At 33.7% G+C, this 16048-nt stretch overlaps 3 protein-coding genes across 3 annotated transcripts; 1 reads left to right on the forward strand and 2 right to left on the reverse strand.

The window, feature by feature from the left end:
- Window positions 1-1900: 1900 nt before the first annotated feature.
- On the reverse strand, window positions 1901-4992 carry ARG1 (Chaperone DnaJ-domain superfamily protein). Its single transcript, NM_105508.4, has 11 exons — window positions 4612-4992; window positions 4273-4396; window positions 4035-4117; window positions 3843-3954; window positions 3650-3754; window positions 3513-3563; window positions 3226-3315; window positions 3022-3130; window positions 2795-2943; window positions 2658-2711; window positions 1901-2485 (listed from the first exon to the last, which is right to left on the reverse strand). Exons 1-11 carry the CDS (start codon window positions 4737-4739, stop codon window positions 2258-2260), a joined length of 1233 nt encoding a protein of 410 aa, NP_177004.1. The 5' UTR covers window positions 4740-4992; the 3' UTR covers window positions 1901-2257.
- A 1057-nt stretch (window positions 4993-6049) lies between these two features.
- Window positions 6050-7674, reverse strand: AT1G68380 (Core-2/I-branching beta-1,6-N-acetylglucosaminyltransferase family protein). The gene is made up of 2 exons (NM_105509.2): window positions 7066-7674; window positions 6050-6783 (listed from the first exon to the last, which is right to left on the reverse strand). The coding sequence occupies exons 1-2, from the start codon at window positions 7603-7605 to the stop codon at window positions 6145-6147; spliced, it is 1179 nt and encodes a 392-aa protein (NP_177005.1). The 5' UTR covers window positions 7606-7674; the 3' UTR covers window positions 6050-6144.
- Window positions 7675-12745: 5071 nt separating this feature from the next.
- Window positions 12746-15819, forward strand: AT1G68390 (Core-2/I-branching beta-1,6-N-acetylglucosaminyltransferase family protein). The gene is made up of 2 exons (NM_105510.4): window positions 12746-13631; window positions 15052-15819. Exons 1-2 carry the CDS (start codon window positions 13050-13052, stop codon window positions 15694-15696), a joined length of 1227 nt encoding a protein of 408 aa, NP_177006.1. The 5' UTR covers window positions 12746-13049; the 3' UTR covers window positions 15697-15819.
- The last annotated feature ends 229 nt before the right edge of the window (window positions 15820-16048 follow it).

The following is a 16048-nucleotide window of genomic DNA, read 5'->3' on the forward strand; positions in this document are numbered from 1 at the left end:
ATCATATCCAAGTCTTACTTTACTACTGCAATGTTCTCTGATAAAGCCTTGATGCATGTGCTTTGGCATTTGTAAGTGTTAATATATAAACAATTAGTAGCGTTGCATAGATGGTGCCATTGATCTGTGATTTCCAGATATAATATAAGCAGCCCACATATAGTTTTTGGTTAAAATAAGCAGCCTCATTTTGTGCCTCACATCGAGGAAGCAACCATGGAAAGCTGATATTTCTTTAAGACTTTTAAAAAGAAGCTTCTTAGGTTTTGCGTAAGATGAAGAGGTAAACAAGTCACAAGTGTATGTCAAACGGATTTTATCACTTGTACAAATGACTAAAATATTTTCTTTCTACTTTTTTCTGGCAGATTTCATTATTACTTTTTTGATAAGATATGATTTTAAAGTTACTGTGTAAACTTTGTAAAACAAAGGGATTGTCACATTATTCCTTGTCGCATTTTTATTTTTCTCACACGAATTTTTGGAATCTTTAAACAATACCATTAAAGGTATAAATTTTGTAAAATACATGTATTTGTTTTATCCAAATAAAAATGCTTCTAATTAAACCAGATATTTGCGGGTTCTAAACCGGATTTAACCACAATTCGTGTTTACTATATATTATGCGATTAGGATGACCCCGTATTCAAAGTTCAAACCTAGCCCGACAAAGCTAAACGACTTTGATGGTTTATGATACATAAAAGTTAAAGCAAAAATTTACCAATTCTTGTGTTTTATGATACAAAAATACGAGATTTGGTGGTTTTAAAAATACTTTGTTTGCTTCGATTTTTATGGTTTTAACCACTCAAATTTACTTGTACAATTATTTTAACTTGATCTCTCTAATTATACTTCGTAACTACTAAAAGCTCTCTAACCGCACTACATAAAACTTAATCACATATATTATCGCTAATCCAAGGGCTTCCAAAGTCAAAACATGATTATCGTTTTTTATAATCGACCTTTTGAGATTAATAATTACTAGTATAACCCAATAATCATTTTACTTTGTGCGTTGATTTTAATATAATTTGACATCCTTCCTACATTTTGACGATAGAAGTTGAAATCTAGTCATTTGACAATACAATCACTTTGAAAAATACTTTCAATAAGAAAAGGCAAGTAACTTCTAGCATACGCATAAAGACTAAAGTTTGAGAACTATATAAAACATATTTAGCTTCGACTTTCCTCGCTATTCGGCTTTAAAATACATTTATAATTTCTTCATATTTTAATTGAATGAATTTGAACGTTTCATGATCCATCCATTTGTCCATCACTAACACAAACCAAATAATGTTTTGCAAAAAGGACAAAATAATCAACTCATTCTAAAATGTGGTCGAATGTCTTAAATTGTTATTTTTTTATTTTATTTTTAGAAAAGTTTTAGTAACTTGTCCAATGTTCTCATTAAAGGGGCCGATTCTGAGAGAAACAAATTTTCATATGGCCCAAAAGAAGATATGCTACTTAAGAAACTTACAAATGAATCAATGTTGCATATATCATATATCATAAGATTGGATCTTGAGCTGAAACATCCAAATTGACAAAAACTTTCCTATGATCACAACAATCCTTCTGCAAATAAAAGAGCTTATGGATCTTTCTCTGTTTAGATCATTCCAATAAACATTTTTTTTTTTTAAACCACTTTTGGTCAATCAAGCTTCTTATTATCATGTTTACTTAGTATTACTACCTAATTCAGAATTAGTTCCCTCGAATGTATTATTGCACTATATGTTTGATTTTATTTTATAGGAGTATTTTAAGTTGTCTGATTCGACATTTATTGTAAACTTCCAAATTTCTTGAAAATTACTTCATGAAAACAATTTTTGTGAAATCTCATGATATGCAAATATATATAGTTGTTCATTTATTAAGTTTTAACGTGTAAAAGACGCCGAAATAAAATAAATCTGGATTGAAGCAAGTCTGGTATTATAATTTTGAATCTGAATATATCATCAATCCACCATCACAATGACAATTCTGTTTAACAAACAATGAATCAATGAAGCATAAGCATACATATCAAAACACTCCTATGAATACAAATCCTTCCATCCATTTAAAGAGCTTTTGCATCTCTCTCTCTTCAATCTCTCGAACCATTCCCATGATTATATATGCCTACATAGAGCACCCGATGACAAACCTTCACCGAGTCAGTTCTGTCTAACGAATGAACAAAATACCAATGACCCGCAACAAATCCGTGTTCTGATCAACCAAGCTTCTTATCAGATCCTTTTAGGTTCAAGTTGAACCATTTCCTCTTGGATTTGTCTCTATTCTCTGTTCCGCCTTCTTCTCCCGCACTATCCCCATCACCTTTTGATTCATCTCCCTGAGCTTTGCTGCTACTTCCATTGCTCAAGTTGTTGCCGCTTGGTGTCTTCACAACAGAGAAGGTCGAATGGATTGTATCCCGTTGCTTTAGCAGTTCATCCACCTGCACCATTATTCAATATACACAAACCAAACACGATTAGAATGATCAAAAGTATGTCAGAAAACAAATGCAAGAGCTCCTCTGTGGTTCATGTGCACAACATCTCTTCTATAGAACCATTGCGTGTTAATCAAAGTAAAGGATACAGTGTAATATAGAGAAAAGAACGCACAGTTTGTTTCTCCTGTGTATATCTGTTGGTAACTTCTTGAAACCGCGCCAAAGCCTGCAAACGAATATAGCAAATTTATATCAAGTTACATGTCTCCCTAAATACTGACTGATATCTCTCAAATAGTATAAAATTACTTTTCGGTACTCTGTTTCAAACTGCCGCAGTTCGTTTCTCTTTCTTAAGATTTGAGCTTCAATCTCCTTTAACTTCTCTGTTGTATCCTCATAGGTCTTGGCACAGAGTGCTTCAATCGTGTAAGATGCAGTCTTAAAGAAATTATCACCTGAAAAGTAACTAGAGCCCAGTTAAACTAAGGTCTCAAAAATGCTCCAGCTATCGTAAGTAAAGTAATAAGTCATACCATAAACTGCAAATATATGCGTGCCAGCTTTCAGTTCCGAAACCTCACAAGGTTGAAGACCTTCCAATCGCTTGAAGAAAGCAGATTCAGGGTCCTTGGCTGCAGCCAACTGCACAATAACCACAATGTGGATTGCTTTAGTACCTCTGCATATTCTAATATGCCAGCTAATTATGAAAGGAAAAGAGCTCAAAACTTGCATACCGCATTGACAGTTGTATCCATTCTATACACTTGAAAATGTAAGAAATACATGCCAGCTGATGTCACCTTCCCTGTTTTCTCACGCTCTTCCTGCATAAATAAATAGAAGCTTGATACTGTCATGGAATCATCATGAGAAATATGAAAACTTTTTGAGAGCTAGCTAAAAGTTTTCCCAGGTATTATGTAAAAGAAAATCAAAAATAGTGTGCCTCTTCTTCATCTAAAGACAGTTCCATAACATGGTAATACTACAAGAAAATACTAAGAGCAATATTCTTTTGTACCTGTAAGGCCAATCCATAGCCACCACTTGAATCTTGCTCAAAATAAAGTAACTGCAGATGGACAGATTTAAAAGTTATTTAGTCACAGTGTTAATTAAGTACTCTTAAATTTAAAAGTAGTTGCATTCCGAGCATACCTTAAATTTACTTTGTGCTGTTGAAGTTACTCTAACAACAACCCCTGATTCAGCTTGTTGTTCACTTATCGTAACTCCAAAAAAATGAGCGCATTGCTTCTCAACCTGAAATAAGAAATTAGATAACTTCAATTCCAAATACATAACAAACTGAGGTAAGAAGATAGTCTAACTGATGTAGTGATGTTCACACCTTCCCACTAACTGATGTTCCAATAGGAAGAGGCCTAACTGTAACAGTTCCATTCATAGCCTCTTCAAGAACATTAGCAGATACAGTAGTCTTGATAGGCACACCTAGTTTGCTGAAAGTTATGAGAATAATAAAAGGTTAGGATCTGAAACAGATACCTTTCTTAAGTGAACCAAAGGTAACTAACTGAACCTGAACAATGCTGCAAACATGGTATTTACGGTCCCGAGGTTTGACAAGTCAATTTCCATATCCATTCCATCAGCATCGAGTGCCTAATATCATGAAACAACTCTTATTGAAGCTGTAAGAATGCATAGAGTAGCTGATAATGGACACTAAGCATACTCATTTGAGGCAACATAAGGTGTGAAACAACTCTATTCCTATTGACACTTATGAAGACCAATAAGAAACAAGTATCAATCACCTCAAATCCTGCATTGTCATAGTGCCTTCTCTTTTCAGGATCAGACAAAATGCTATACGAAAATGCAACTTCCTTGAAAAGCTCAGAAGCATCAGGATTGTTCGCATTCTTATCCGGATGATACCTATCCACAATAATGTATAGGCATTAGTATACAATAGATTCTTCACATATCAATCTCACTGGAAACAAAAATTGACATGGCTAACGAGTTCAAATAGGAACAATTCCAGATTTTTCAATATAACAAACCAGAAACCCTAAGAAATTGGATTGAAGACGATGAAATTGAAGCAAAATCAGTTTTGATATCGTTATAATCGGAAAATTTTGGCTTACTTGAGAGCTAATTTTCTGTAAGCGGATTTGATTTCTTGATCATTAGCGTCCTTTGATACACAAAGGACCTCGTACGGATCCCGTCGATTCGCCGGAGCCGACGAACCTTCAAGCTTTTTCGCGCTCATCTTCTCGAAGAATTTGAAATCACAAATGTTCAAATTCGAAGGGGAATTTGCAGATCCAACAGCGGCGGACCTAGAATAACGCGATTTCAGGTATCTTCAATCGAGAAATTGAACGAATTTGAAACCTCGGAAAAGAAACGATGAAGAAAGGAGGATCTAAAAAGCTCACAAAATAAGAGAGATTGGGGAAGAAGAAGATCGAGGAAAAAAAACGAAACAAGGGTTTCCGAAAAAATAAAAGGTACTATTAAATTTATTTTATTCGTTTTGGACAAACTAACTCGTTGATTTTTCATATTTAATTCGATGACTTTTTAAGGAAATCGAAAATTACTGATTTTTTTGTGGCCATTACGAAGTTTTATTATAAGAGTGATTATATTATTATTGATATTATTTTAATAATATCATTTGTGATATGGTAAGTCAAAAATTGAATTTTTGTAGAAAATGAATTGGAATTATGTTTTGGGTCACATAAATATATGTAAAATTGAATTTGAATGAATAAAAAAAAAAAAAAAAAAAAACTAAATATAGCAAAATGGAATAATCAATATGTAAATGGGGAAAAAATCAACAATTGTATAGAAAATTTTGCCATTGGTGGTGGTGCTTCTCATTAGGTTCTTGCTTTTTGTGCTATCTTTTTAGGTGTTTCTCATACTAGAACATGCTTGATTAAGATAAAATCTTCACATTTCTGTTACTAATAGTGTTTCTCTTGTCGAACATTTACGACTTTTGGCTTGAGAAGGTCTTGTTTATATGTGGTTTAGCCTTTGTTTCTGTTTCTACAACTTGATAAATTGCGTTTTGAGTGTTGCCCAAAAATGGATGTGTATTGAGCTGCTTAATTAAGATCTTCTTCACATTTCTTGGTGGTAGTAGTGTTTTCAAGTGTTTCTTTGGTTAAACATTTGTGGCTTAGTTTCTATCTCGCTTAAGAAGATGGGAGAAGGAGATTAAATATCTGACATGACTTTATTCTTCTTTGAGTATTCAGGTGTCTAGGCAAAACTTTTAGTCCTATTAGTAGCAATTTGTTCTTTTTTTTCTTTTCCTATTTTTCTCTTCTATAAGTTCTTACCATATGAGTATACATTGTCTGCAGAGTTAGGTGCTAATATGAATGGATACCTTCTCATAAATGCTAATGGAGGACTAAACCAAATGAGATTGGGGGGTCAGGCTTTTGTGTTTTCTCAATGTTTCTCAAGTTATCTTCTGTTTATAACTTGATGACAGGCTAGTTCCTAACTTTATCAAGGACTTTGATTAATCTCACATCCCTAGTACTGAAAGTAACTTGTTAAGCACACACTGTATATTTCACTTACTTAAAGAAGATTTGGTAGTTAAACCGATTGCATCTTTGTTTTTGGACGAAGGGGGAAGAGAGTGATCAGAAATACATGACGATAGATGCTAACCGGAGTAACTCATCCAAAGCAGTCGACGAAAACTTGCGAGCAAAGAGAAAGCAAAGTCTCATCTTATTTTCTCCATTTTTCTTACAATCACCAACACTCTTCATCCTTAGCCACTCCAAGAACTCCACATTAACCTCCCACTCACCAAACAATCTCGGGTGAGCCCTACGCTTGCTCCAGTCAGTCCAAGTAAGCGTCCTATTCGCGTTACGCAACCCAAGGCTCGGCCTCATGTTGAGTAGCGTCGGGATATAGTGCTCGTCGGGGCAGCGAGAGTAAGCTTTAAAGATTGGCCAGTAGAACGTATCAGAGACTACCTCGAGGGCCATGGCTCGGTCTAGCTCGAACCACTGAGAGCCTTTTCGCCATTGGTGCATGCGGATGTGAGGATACATGCGGCGGTCATAGCGGACGCGACCGATTGTGAGGTCGTAGGAGTCGACGTGGGTTAGAGTGGAGTCGATGAGGAAAGAGTAAACTGTGGAGAAGTTGAAGAGAGGGATGCATGATTCGGAGAGAAGAATGAAACGTTCGTTGTTGATGTCTAATAAAGCGTTTGCTAATAACCTTCGTTCTGCTTCTACCATGTTTGCGTTTCCCCAATCCACTCTCTGCATACGTTTATAGTTAATGACATTGGATTGATTTTATTTTATGTATTATAGTGTAATAATTAATATGTTTTCTTTTAAGATACCAAATATTCTTATATTTTTATGTAATTTACTAAAAAAGATAGGAAAAATATCGTATTCATGTACTTCGATCCGTTATATATATATATATATATATATATATATTATTTATAATATATTTATAAATTTTATTTATCACGTTAATTCCAAACCTATTAATGTATCGAAATAAATTTCTTAATAATTTGGGAAGCTGACCTTGCTTGGAATACGGCGGCCATAAAACACAGAGTCTTGCGGCATGAACTCGTCGTAAGACGAATTGGTGTGAACGTAGATAGTGAAAAGACCTTCATGACCTCGAAAGAACCTTTCCCATAGAGGAGCCAAAGGTAAAGGTCCCCAAGTCAAGAACATGAAAGCAACCTTCGGGATTCTAGGATAAGGGTAATCCCTGATCTTAGGATCCATTGAAGCTCTCCACAGAAGTTCATTATCTTCCATATCGTGCATGATGTTCTTCAGTGGTATCAGAAACATGTCAAGCCCATTGTCCTGAAATGAAGGAGAAAGAATAGGAGGAGGAGGGGTTACAAAGAAGAGTTGGGAGACACTTTGGATGGTTAACGAAGAAGGCGAAGATAATCCTTGTAGAGAGGGATAAACAATGATTCCAACTATCACGCCGATCCAGAGGATGAAGAAATACAAAAGGAGATTGTGGAAATGGTGGAGTAGTTTCTTGAGAAGCTCTATCACTTGAGATAATGGTGAGTTTTGGTCCTTTTGGGTCGGCATTTCCAACTACCGATACATGTGTAAGAGAATTCTTGTTTCCAATGTTTTAAGGGTTAAAAAGAGATACATGGATCTTACTTCCTAGTTGGAATGAGGTTAAAAAGTGGAGAAGAGCAAGTAAAAGTGGAGATCTTGTGGCGTGAGTGATTAACTCGTAAAAACAAAAATACACACGCAATGGAATATAACATTTTGAGGCAGTTTTTTGATGATCCAAGCAAAGTCAATTGGGTTATATACGTAGCATCTTATTACTACTCTTTCACTAGCATTAATTCTTTAAACTAAAATTACAAATTTCCTTACATCAATATTAATTTACTTTTTTAAAAAGATTGATAGGAGTAGACTAACCAATCTTTGTCTTTGAATGAACTATTTCGCTATATGTCCATGCAATATATATTTTTTTAAGTTCGTTTTCCCAAAATCATATTTCTTTGTTATAAGTGGATATAATATTGATGGTGGTTTAAATGTTTTACTTGTAGTTTCGCTATATACTTTTTTTTATCTCTTGGTCGCATGTTTAAGTTTATTGCTTTTACTTATTAATATACCTTATACCTATATGATTTATCATTCTTTCGTTTTTGCTCATAAGTTTATTGCATACCTTGTCAATAATATACATTATTTTCTGGTAATCGTTCACAAGACATCCTTGAAACCTCCACGTTTACATTGCTTAACGCTTGCAACAATTTCATTGTATATATAAAAAAAAAGATCGTAATGAAAACAATATGAAGCTTATATATATATATATATATAGCACTACAAGTTAAACCTAATTTGTTTTTTTTTATAACTACCGGAGTGACTTTATCTACAAGAATGAAAATGACGCAGCCATAAAAGCAGGATCGTGTAGATTGCTATTAAAAACCTAAGTGAACAAAGATGTGAATTTCATTTACTCGATGTTTATAGTATGCAATAGACATGGTACCAACTCTTACAGATAATATATTCAACCGCGTAGACATTAAATCAAGAGGTAAACTGGAGAAACAATTACATACGTGGGAAATAATTTTTTTTATCGAACGGCGACCTACATGCTTTGTCTAATAGTCTTTACCAGTTGAGCTATTGAAATTGGTTTCGTATGTTTTCTCTTAGACGAAATATCTCTTTTTGTATTTTTTTATTTATTTATCAAATGAAAGTGACAAACATTATTTGCTTAAAGCTTTTGTTAGAAAATTAATCTCATGTAACTCAGATATAGGATTTTTTCATGGTTTATCTTTTACTTCTTACAAAACTGTAGATCCATGGATGCAAAAAAAAAAAAATGATCCATGAGACTATGTGAGTGAAAAGGATTTAACCTATGTAATTAAATTGAAGATTTTATATATTATGTATTTTCTACTTAAGTAATAGATTTTCGAGGGACAGTTATATCAGGCCATTCATACAAAGCCATTAGAGTATTCAAACATTAACTATATACACAGAATATAATTATAGTTGATATGAAACTAAGTTGAAGTCAACCTTGCGAATTCTAAACTGAAAGAATATTACTTTTTTGTTTGGTTCAAATAAAAGAAAATTACTTGTTGCACTATATAAATATTGATAAATAAATTGATTGGTCAAATTTACGTGTAGTTGCACATTGTTGAAAGCTGTAGGGTGAAGAGACAATAATTGTGCAAACAAGTGGCATCAACCCTGGGAATGTCATGACGTAGTGTAGGAAAAATGCATTCCATTCCATTTGGGTTACAGAACCGTCATGTTAGACGAGACTCATGCATGGTAATGATGGCTGAGTTAAAAACAACAACAAATATGTGATCATTTGGGTTCACTAGTGATACGAGAATATGCGTTTTCCATCACGGCTGCTTCCGAGAACTTTACAACAACATATATGTGATCATTTTGCTAGCTATGATACAAATTCTAGAGTGTAAAAAATAAACAAACAATAGTATCATGTATAGCTAACAAAATGATCCACAAGGTGAAAGTAGGCTAGTAACAGTGGTATTTTCTAAAATTTGAAATTTTATTGTTATTCCGAGAACTTCACAACATAACGTATGAGCCCATGGCTGGCCAAATGAAGTAATGGTTTGGAACCCATTTTATGATTTTTTTTTTTTTGTAAATATATAAATAGCTATGGTATATTTAAACAAATATGGTTAGAAGAAAAGTAACAACTACGTTTTTAATGTCGATTTTATAATATATATATATATATATATGTATAGTTATTATTTTCTTAAAACAGATATAAATTAAATTTAAATAATTATATCTATATTAAAGGGCTCTTATTTTTTTTTTGAGAATATTACACTGTAAAACACTTTTTAAAAAACATTTCCGTGGTTAGACACTTTCTAAAAAGAAGGCACTTTGAATGTATAATTTGACCAATTTACCCTCTAACCATATATCGCTTTATCTCTCTCATCCACCTATTCTTTCAAAAAATAAACAAAACTCAAGCCAAAAAAATATATTTATACCTTTTTCTTTCTTTCCTTTTCAACAAATCATCAGCTTTTATGAGAAAGAGAGATTGAGATTCACCTTCTTTAATTTTTCGCGTGTGCTTTGATCTGACTTGAAGGAAAAAAATTTCAGACCATCAATTTGAGAATCTGTCCTATCTGGCTGATTTAGTTACATGACTCGTTGAATGCTTGAATTGGATTTACAGTTTGGTTTTCGTTTTATGTTTTTGCTGTTTGTTGCAAAATTAATCTCATTACTTGCTCTTTGATTCTTTGTCTTGCTTTTCCAATTTCATATTCGAGATTATTCTCTTGAATTGGAGATTAAAGCCTCGTAGTGGACTTCGAATCGTTTGATAGTAATGGTCGAATCACTAGTTGATGGAACTCGTTGCTTAGTTCATGTTCTGTGAATTTGATTCATGATTATATTTGGGTTGTATCTTTTCAGAAAATCTGGTTATTTTATGTGTTCATCATAAACGGTTTATAAGTTTTTTGATGGTTGATTCACTTAGTGAAGAACCTTGTTGCTAGTTCTCGTTATGTGAAATTGATAGAGGTTTTAGCTTAGATCTGAAATTAATTTTCATTCACATATGTTAGATTGAATTCTACATTTGTGTTTAAGATATAGATGTTAAAAATTTGGTGCAAAATCGAGAAGATTATCTTAACACAGTTAAATGAACAGACCTCAGTGGACAACAATTTCTGGACAACGATTTCTGGACACGTTCTTCTTTACCTTTTTATCTCAAAATCCAATCGAGAAGATCATCTTAACAGAGTTAAATGAACAAACCTATGTGGACAACAACTTCTCGACACGTTCTTCCCTTGAATTTGTGATCATTTATGTTATATTTTGAGATGTTTTGTATATAAAATCAAACTTGGACTTGTATTTTAAAACTTCAAAATCAAATTGAGAAGATCATCTTAACAGAGTTAAATGAACAGACCTTTGTGGACAACACTTTCTGGACACGTTCTTCTTTACCGTTTTATCTCAAAATCCAATCAAGAAGATCATCTTAACAGAGTTAAATGAACATACCTATGTGGACAACGACTTGTGGACACGTTCTTCCCTTGAATTTGTGATCATTTATGTTATATTTTGAGTGTCTATATACAAGTGAACTAATGTGTTGAATAAGCAAAAAAAACAGATGATTTGTTTTGACCAACTTGTGATTCTTGCATCACCAATGACATTCTTTTCATTAAAAAAACAATTGATGAAAGCTCTACACATGAACCATTTGTGTTCCAGTGTTTGTCATATTTCTATGTCATGTTTCACCATTACTCCATATGGTCAAGTCTAAGTGGACAATTTATCATGGACTAAACTATCATTAACTAGTTCGGTTTTGTGTGTTGCTATTTGAAAGCAATGTCTACAGATTGTTCTTGGGTTTTGGAGACATCTAAGATTATTGGGTTCTACAGAAATAATTGGTGTTCAAAGCTTGGATAGTTTGTCTCCATGATAACGTGTCCACGTAAACGTAACCATGTGGAAATAAGTGATTCTCATAAGCAAAAGAATATGCTTTTAAGGTTAGACGTTCAATGAAACATCAATTTATCAAGAAAGAATCAAATTGTACCAAACAAGGCGATCAAATGGATATGAAATTTAATACTGGAATTTGCCAACTTGGGTTTTCCATAAACTCTCAAATGTTTGATTTTGATAAACTCTTAAATGTTTGATTTTGCAAGGAAAGAAAAAAAAGTAATAATGAGAAGAGAGAGAGAGAGCGCGAAAAGAAGAAGCGACGAAGAAGAAGGAAAAAAAAGGAACGTGGAGAGATGAAACTTTTTTTTTAATTATAATTTTTTATTTTTTAGGGGCAAATTGGTCAAAAGTTTAATGAAAAAGTTGGAAAAGTGCCTCATCCCTGACAAGTGTCTCAAAAGGAATAAAATTTTCTAAAAGTGCCTTAACGTGTCACATTCCCTTTTTTTTTCTATTTGTCCCAATTTTCTAACGCCTGTATATATGAACTAGTGGAATTTCCTGCTTGATATATAAAGAAGAATTGTAAGTACAAAAAAGGTTTTCACAAACATAAGCAGATGCTATCAGTCACAAAAACCTAACCTTATATGTACTCTTTTTTTTTTAAAACCTTATATGTACTTCTTATTATAGTAAAATAATAAAATGTACGGTATTACTTCAAATTTGAAAAATGTTGAAACTCGTTACATAATAAATGAAAAGAATAAAACGTCAACTTAATTATGTTTTATCTTTAAAATTTTCCAGCCGTATTTCCCTAAACTTATTTGCACTTGCGGATTAGCATTTATTTTCATTGAATATTGTAAGAAAAAAATCTATGCAATATCTTGACGTTTTTCATTTTTCTTTCGTTTTGATAAATACATATTTTAATGATTTTGATTTTGATTTTAATTTTCATTTAAAAAAAATCAAATGATAAGTTACATTTTCCCGATTGAATGTCATTTCAAAACAAAAAAAAAAAATCAAATGATAACTTCTGTTTAAAAATTTTAAGATTTTTTTTTTTGGGTAGGATAAAATTTTTAAGATATTAGCTAATCAAATAAAATATTCTACAAATCTAAGTTAAGCCACTAATTAACTAAATTTGTACTTCAATAGAAATCGCCAATAATTATGCATAAAAATCTGCCAAAATCAGATTTCTATGAGATTTCACTGTTACGATCTACATCTTATATAAAGTTCTTTCTTTTTTTCGTCGACAAGAAAATTCCACAGTTTCAACCCCAAATTTTTATATTTTGACCCCAAAGAAAAAGAGAACTCAACACAAAAAATATATATAGAATTTTCTCCACTTGTAAAAGCGGTATCGTATCTCTTGCCCTTAAAGCAAAGAACTTGTCTCTCCTTCTCCATTCACTCCTCTTTTGGAACATCACAAGCACACAATCCTCTCCGTCTCTGTTTCAATGAAGAACCAAAAGGATCAAAACTCATCATCATTGTCTTCTTCATCACCATCTCTAACAACAAAGCTTCTCAATGCTCAATACCATCACTTCCTCAATCTCCTTTCGTATTCCCTTATCCTCTGTTGCGGTATCATCATCGGCATCCTTCTCCATTCCTCTCTACAAAACTTCTCTTCAAATTCTTCACTTAGCATCCAACGCATATCTCAGCTATTTATAGTCTCTTCTCTTCCTCCTTCTCCTCCTCCTCCTCCTCCTCCTTCTCCTCCTTCTGAGCCCGAGCAAAATGGGCTCAAAAGCTTTATTGAGCCACCGGAGAAGCTTATGCACGACATGGAGGACGAAGAGCTTCTCTGGAGAGCTTCAATGGCGCCTAAGATCAAGAATTACCCTTTTCCTCGAACGCCAAAGGTTGCTTTCATGTTCATGACAAAGGGTCATTTACCTCTAGCTCGTCTATGGGAGAGATTCTTTCGTGGGCATGAAGGTCTTTTTACTATCTACGTTCACTCTTATCCTTCTTATAACCAGTCCGATCCCGAAGATTCCGTCTTCCGTGGCCGCCACATTCCAAGCAAGGTCAGCTTCCTACAAACTCCAATATTTGTTTTTCCTTTATGATTTTCATTTTTTTTTGTGAAATTACGTTGGAGAAAAATGGTATAGTATTTATAATTTCGTGACTTTAGAGTCCTAGAAAAATATCAAAATGTCAAGTTGACCACCATTTGTCCTAACTCTTAACATATAACAAAATAGTACATATATATGCAAAACTGGAAATTAAATAAATGTCGATAATCTTTGCGCTTGTGCAAAATGACGCAGCTAATGAGGTCTTAGTCTAATACTGGTTGAAAACTATTTCCAAACATCTTCCTAGGCCTAGGCTTATTTTGGACTTTCTAGAATTTGTGGAAGTGCATCTTTCGGGATAAAGTCTTAAAAGAAAAAGAAAAAAAAAAGGAACAGAAATGTCAATGTAAAATTTTATACTACATTTTTCGAATTTTCGAAAACTGTGTGCTCTTGTTGTAAACATGCTCTGACTGTGATTGAGTAATTGTCAAACAGAAATCTCATACTAAAAAGAATACAATTCATAAGAAATTGTGAAGGGAATGTAGATTATCTTGCACATTACGGTTTGCTTTTTGTTAAATAGATTATTATACCTTTAATCAAGCAATTGTTTGTGGTCCGTCGGTGCCAGTGCTATTATATAATATAATACAGTAAATTGCATGGTTTCGTTTGTTTTTTTAATACTATATATAAAGTATTGCATGGTCTCTTCATTAGTTAAACATATTGTTTTTGCCGACAAGTATTTGAGGCACAAACGCATATGTATACCCGTAAAAAAAAGTGTTACTTATTAGTGCATGTGTCTTAATTGTTTCCCTGACTTTCTCAAGGTAAGATTCATCATTCATCAATCTTCTCTTATGATGTGACTTTTGTTAACGGCGGCTAGTGTGTCTCTTTTAGAACTTCTTAATAAGGAAATTCCTAGAAAAGATAGTTAACAATTTGGAATTTTCTTCTCTCAAACGATCATGACGACTCTTTTTTCTTGGTCCATTCTTACACGCGGTCGTATGAATATAATTTTCTACTAGTAGGATTTTTAGAAAGTTATGGTACTCCGTACTCGAGTATTTGATCTATATGAGAAATTTACGAGTACTCGTATATGTATCTAAGCATTCAAATACCCAACTGTGGGTCAAAGAAGATAGTAACGGATTGAGTCGGCAATTCCGGTTATTATGTCATGTCCATCGCTGTCTTTCTTTTGTAGTCAAAGTTGGTTTGATTTCTTAATATAAAACATGGCGTCATCAAACTACTTTGCACTTTTGTGAAAATCATTGCAACGTGGGACATTATGTTTTGGTTCTATATGCGAATGATATACTCGTTTTTGAACATTTATTTTTAAAACATATTGCAAGGTTCTAAATTCTTTCTTTTTGTTTCTTTATTGAAAATGCAGAGAGTGGATTGGGGATATGTGAACATGGTGGAAGCAGAACAAAGATTACTAGCAAATGCTTTATTAGACATATCAAACGAACGATTCGTACTTCTCTCCGAATCATGCATCCCTCTTTTCAACTTCACCACTGTTTACTCTTACCTTATTAACTCAACTCAAACTCACGTTGAGTCCTACGACCAACTTGGTGGCGTTGGACGCGGCCGATACAGCCCTCTAATGCAGCCACATGTCCAGCTACGCCACTGGCGCAAAGGCTCCCAATGGATCGAAGTGGACCGTGCCATGGCTCTTGAGATTATCTCCGATAGAATCTACTGGCCTCTCTTTTATAGTTATTGCCACCATGGTTGCTACGCCGACGAGCACTATATTCCTACACTCCTCAACATCAAATCAAGCCTGAAACGGCGCAACTCCAACCGGACTCTCACGTGGGTCGACTGGTCGAAAGGTGGCCCGCACCCTAACCGGTTTATTAGACACGAGGTGACTGCGGAGTTCATGGAGAACCTAAGGAGTGGTGGTGAGTGTCTCTACAATGGAGAAGAGACGAATATTTGTTATTTATTTGCTCGCAAGTTCTTGCCTACTGCTCTCGACCGGTTGCTCAGGCTTTCACGTACTGTTTTACATTTCTGATTATTTTTCTTTTTTCATATATTTTTTTAATTTTTCAATTCTTCACCGTAATATTGTATAATAGTTTGATTATTCGTAAATGAGGAGTATTTTATTTTGGGTGATTCATCTACACATTCCATTAAACTTTTCTTTTATTAATTCCGTAATATCAGCCGGAGAAAAACATCAGCCGACGAAACAAGCTTCAACGACTCTACATATGTTAGATATTTTATGTTTATATAGTTGACTAACGTGTAACTCTACCACTATGTATAGTTGTATGCTAAATAGAAGACGAAAATGTTACATACTATGCGATAACATGCGCACATGCTTGCCACATAACTCTATAAAGTCCTCGCTAGTT

This window comes from Arabidopsis thaliana (genome assembly GCF_000001735.4).
Source record: "Arabidopsis thaliana chromosome 1 sequence".
Classification (NCBI taxonomy): Eukaryota; Viridiplantae; Streptophyta; class Magnoliopsida; order Brassicales; family Brassicaceae; genus Arabidopsis; species Arabidopsis thaliana.

Bases quoted from the DNA above. Each gene is read 5' to 3' on its own strand.
- AT1G68380 (NM_105509.2), bottom strand. From the start codon at position 7,605: ATGCCGACCCAAAAGGACCAAAACTCACCATTATCTCAAGTGATAGAG. The intron at 6,784-7,065 runs GTCAGCTTCCCA...AAACGTATGCAG, and splicing joins GCCGCCGTATTCCAAGCAAG to AGAGTGGATTGGGGAAACGC.
- ARG1 (NM_105508.4), bottom strand. From the start codon at position 4,739: ATGAGCGCGAAAAAGCTTGAAGGTTCGTCGGCTCCGGCGAATCGACGG. The intron at 3,955-4,034 runs GTTCAGTTAGTT...CATAACTTTCAG, and splicing joins ATGTTTGCAGCATTGTTCAG to CAAACTAGGTGTGCCTATCA. The intron at 3,316-3,512 runs GTACAAAAGAAT...TTATTTATGCAG, and splicing joins GCTATGGATTGGCCTTACAG to GAAGAGCGTGAGAAAACAGG.
- AT1G68390 (NM_105510.4), top strand. From the start codon at position 13,050: ATGAAGAACCAAAAGGATCAAAACTCATCATCATTGTCTTCTTCATCA. The intron at 13,632-15,051 runs GTCAGCTTCCTA...TTGAAAATGCAG, and splicing joins GCCGCCACATTCCAAGCAAG to AGAGTGGATTGGGGATATGT.